Source organism: Chrysochloris asiatica, unplaced genomic scaffold, assembly GCF_000296735.1.
Source record: "Chrysochloris asiatica unplaced genomic scaffold, ChrAsi1.0 scaffold00050, whole genome shotgun sequence".
In the NCBI taxonomy this organism is placed as follows: Eukaryota; Metazoa; Chordata; class Mammalia; order Afrosoricida; family Chrysochloridae; genus Chrysochloris; species Chrysochloris asiatica.
Window position 1 is genome coordinate 16559580 of NW_006408568.1, and position 4763 is coordinate 16564342.

General features: G+C 39.2%; 1 protein-coding gene across 1 annotated transcript in view; it reads left to right on the forward strand.

Moving 5' to 3' along the window:
- The window catches only part of ITIH2 (inter-alpha-trypsin inhibitor heavy chain 2), a 67174-nt gene that overhangs the window by 16187 nt on the left and 46224 nt on the right, over positions 1-4763 (forward strand). Inside the window, exons 7-8 of the mRNA XM_006862744.1 lie at positions 3030-3137; positions 3805-3933. Of these exons, the coding sequence (XP_006862806.1) occupies positions 3030-3137; positions 3805-3933 (237 nt within the window). The remainder of the gene's footprint in view (positions 1-3029; positions 3138-3804; positions 3934-4763) is intronic.

A 4763-nucleotide genomic window follows, 5' to 3' on the forward strand; every position in this document is an offset into this window, starting at 1 on the left:
TGACATCTTTGCTCTTCAACACTTTGAAAAGGTCTTGTGCAGCAGATTTGCCTAATGCAATACATCATTTGATTTCTTGACTGCTGATTCCATAAGTGTTGATAGTTGATCCAAGAAGAATGACAACTTCAATCTTTTTTCCGTTCATAAGAATGTTGTTGTTTATTGGTCCAGTGGTGAGGATTTTTATTTTCTTTACATTGAGATGTAATCCATACCAAAGGCTGTGCTCTTTGATCTTCATCAGGAAATGTTTTAAGTCCTCTTCACTTTCATCAAGCAAGGTTGTATCATCTGCATATAGCAGGTTGTAAATGAGTCTTCCTCCAATCCTGATGCCACACCTTCAAATAGTCCACCATTTGAGATCAAAAGGGCAGCATTTACCCAAGGACAAAGTTCAGAAAGTATTGGAAAGAAGAAGGAATAGAAAGGAAACCCAGAGAGGAAGTGAGATAAGAGATATTTCATTGTGAGGATTGCAGTCAGTGAGATGAAATGAACAGTGTGTAAATTGTTGAATGGGAAATTGATCTATGCTATAAATTTTCACCTAATTCACAAATTAAAAAAAAAAAAAAGTAGGGGGGATGCTTTCCAGCTCCAAAATTCCATAAACGTTATCCATTTTCAAAGAAGTTTGAACTTATCCAGAGATAAATAAAGGAAGTGTAAAATTATCAACTTACTCCTTGTCCTTTCTCCCAGAAAAAATTTCTAATCCCTGTTAGATGTTGTTGGATGCTGTTGAGTCAGCCCCTGATTCCTGGTGACTCTATGCACAATGGAACAAACCTCACGCATCCTCATGCCTGGCTTCAAATCAGATCATTGTGATCCAAAGGATTTCACGGATTGATTTTCAGAAGTAGATCACCAGGCCTTTCTTCCTAGTTAATCTTAGTCTGAAAATCTGTTCAGCATCATAGTTACACGAACCCTTTAACTAACATACATGTGATGACTCTGTGTGAAGTGTATTGGCTGGAAAACGAACTGGGTCTGTATGAAAGACGACAATTCCATCACTGACTCACCACTGGCCATTAATTCCCATCAGGAGTGCTACTAAATCGGAATACATTTCCTTCACAGGAATCAAGGGGAATATGATCTCTTTTTACAATCCCCTCCATGCATCTAATGTTTGCAAAGTGTTTTTTCTCTTTTTTTCAAACTTTTGTGTTTTTTTCAGAAAGACAACAAATGTGAGTGACTCAAAGCCACCATGAGTCTCAGAATATAGTTTCAGAGCCTCAGGCACAATTTCCCAAAAGTTCAATGTCCCACCAGGTCCTATCATATTTTTAATGACTATCTACATCAAGAGTCCCTGTATGGTACAAATAGCTAACAAGCCTAGCTACTAACAAAAGGTTGAAGATTTGAAACCGTCCAAAGGCTTATTGGAAGAAAAATCTGGTGCTCTACTTCCAAAAGCAACAGTCATTGAAAACATTATGGAGCACAGTTATACTCTGACATGCATGAATCAGAAAGAATGGCAACTGGTTTGGGGGGGTGGTTTTTATGTCTGCATCAAACTGAGCTCAAGACTGGGAAAAGTTCTCCTTCCACATTCTTCCTCTTGTGAAAAGACCAAGCCTTTTCCTGTATATCCTATGCTTACTCATAGAAAGTTTCTTGTAGAAGAATGAAAACACTTCAGTTTCCTGGGTTTTTTGTTCCTTTCCTCCAAGAGGAGTTCAATTACCTATCAGTGATGGCTGGGTCAAACTCTCCAGAGATGATCTATCTGATTCTACAGACTTAGTTCTTGCCAACATGAAGAAATAGTCAGTCTTTTAAAGATAACAGGATCCTTGGAGGCAAATTAAACTGGAATATGTAATAACCAAGAAAGAAAATGTTCGCTCCAAAACCTTACAAAAACAGATTTAAAAAAAAAATTTTTTTTCCTTCACAAAAGGCGACCACGATTCCAAAGCCAGGGACTTCCGAGAGGGGAGATTGTTAATCTCTGTTGAAAATAATCATAGTGAAGAAAAAACATGTAGGGAAACACTGCATACACAGGCCACTGTCTGACAAGCTCAGTCCTGGGTGTCACAGTATAACTGTGCTCCATGGTGGTTTTAATGGCTGTTATTTTTTAAAGTAGAATGCCAAATAGAGGAGAATTTCATGAAAACATAAATAGAACACTGTGGCATGGGTCTGAGGAACAATATGGAAATTATAATCAATGAACTGAAAAGAGTAAGATAAGCTTACAAAAATCAAGAAACAGTCTACATGGTATTATAAGAGTCCAAGCACTAGGGTCATCTAGACTTGGTTTTGAAGCCTGGTTCTGCTACTTACTAGCTAGGTCACTTAACCTCTCCTCTTCATCTGTAAATCCAGAAATAATAACCAATCAGGTAAGGGTTAAATGAATTACTAGATGGGAAGTACTTTCAGAAAATGGCAGCTATTACAATGGAGTCCTGCTGTCACACTGTAGGATAAGCACTGGACTACTAACTGCAAGGTCAGCAATTCAAACCCATTGGCTAGTCCTCAGAAACCGTATAATGTAGCTATGAGTCCAAACCAACTCAGTGGCACTAAACAACAACTATCATTTTGCTAATGATTATCAAAGGGTTTTTCAACAGTTTAGATAGAGAATAAAGTGGCACAGGATTTAACATATCAATAGAGTAAATGCAGAACAATTTAATAATGGCTTTGTTTCTTCTCTCCACCCCCTAACCCCAACAACATGAATACTCTTCTAAATAAAATGAATAGAACAGAATAAAAAGAGTTAATTAAATCTCAGAGGGGTAAGCGAATGAAAAAGGCAGTACTGAGTGGCCACATGAGATTTAAGCCTCCACGGCCAGACGAATTACATCTCAAGGAATTTAAAGAACCTGAAAATTGATCATGGAACCATGCTGGGCGATCTTTGAGGAAACTTGAATATGAGAAAAGTATCAGCAGTCTCACTAATAAGTGTGCTTTCCACTCAAAAAGCATATAAAGATGTTTGATGTTTTCATTTTCCTTCCTGTCTCTAGGTGGATGTGTGGATTATTGAACCTCAGGGATTGAGATTTCTTCATGTTCCAGATACATTCGAAGGCCATTTTGATGGTGTACCAGTCATATCTAAAGGAAGCCAGAAGGTGTGATGAGCATGGCATGTTGCAGTCTTGTAGTTCATGGAGTCTACTCTCAGCTCTGAGACAATTGGTCAATTCTTGAGCTAAGGGCATTATCTTGAAGGAACAGTTATACTTGAACAGAGTCAAGGGTCTTCCATGGGACACAAAAAACAAAATTCCCAATTGTCTCTCCTTCCATTGTGACCAATAAATGTCCTTTTTGGAGCTTCATTTCCCCATGCCATCCACTTGACCAGTAGCCCAAAGATAGCTTTTATGTAATCTGTGGTAGATTTACATTTAAAGAGAGAATCCACTTAATTCCCTCTGCCTTAAAGGGCAAGAATAACCAACTATGAAGGGAAGAGCTCTTTTATGAATCCCTCACACATTCTTTCTTGTGCTGGTAATCATTTCTGCCATAGTGGAGGGAGGAAAGTCTTTGAGACTCTTAAAAAAAAAAAAGAAAGAAAGAGGTTTGAGAACCTGGCAAAGTAGTGCCACAGGATGGCAGATAGTTTTCTAGATGTCCAAGCACTAGCTCTTCCTAATGGGCCTACTGATGCTGATAGAATGTCCACTGAGCAACACCTCTTCACTTGTGTGCACCAAAAGGTGCAGCTGTCAATCCCTCACCTGGAGAGTGATTGAGGCCCAGACTTGGCTCTGATTTCAATGTTCTTCCCAGGTGCATGTCTCCTTCAAGCCCACAATAGCACAACAAAGAAAATGCTCGAACTGCTCTGAGACTGCAGTGGAAGGAGAGCTGGTGGTGATGTATGATGTGAACAGAGAGGAGAAAGCTGGCAAATTGGAGGTGAGTGAAAACAAATATAAAAACTTTCAAAATGATACCAAAGAATTATTTCTTGTTGAACAAACTCCCTAGCCTCTGAGTAGGGTCTAGTGGCCAAGACATATTAGAGGCTTCAGAGAAAGGATTAAAATATTTCTCTAAGTATCCCTAAGGACACTTTACATCAAGGAAAACAAAAACAAAAACACTGGTCTCATGTCTTTGTCATCTGAAGTGCACTTCTTAACCTCATCTGAGAGAGCAATGGAAAGTTCAAAAGGGAACTTTAGGATACCTTCCAAGGTTCTTTGCAATTAGACTATCAAAGAAAACTGAGATTATAGCAAAGGAGGAAGGCATAATCAAAGCCCAGTGAAAGATCTGGTGCTGGTGGTGAATCCTACAGTCAGTGTTTATTGTGCAATTTCCCTTCTCTCTTGTCTTACACATGTATCTGTATTTTCATTGTGGAAAGGTAGGAATCCTTTGTTGTTGTTTTTAGGTGCCTTCAAGTCAGTACCAACCCATAGCAATTGTATGCACAGAAAAACGAAACATTGCCCTATCATGGGCCAACCTCACTACAGTTACCACACTTGAGTCCATCGATGCTGCCACTTGGCCAGTCCATCTCAGTGGGGGTCTTATTATTTTTCTCTAACCTTAACAAACATGATATCCTTCTCCAATGACTGGTCCCTCCTGACAATATGTCCAACGTTTGAGAGACGAAGTTTGACCATCTTGGCCTCCAAGGAGCACTCTGGCAGCACTTCTTCCAAAATGGATCTATTGGTTCTTTTGGCAGCCCACGGCACTTTCAATATTCTCCTCCAACACCATAACTCAAA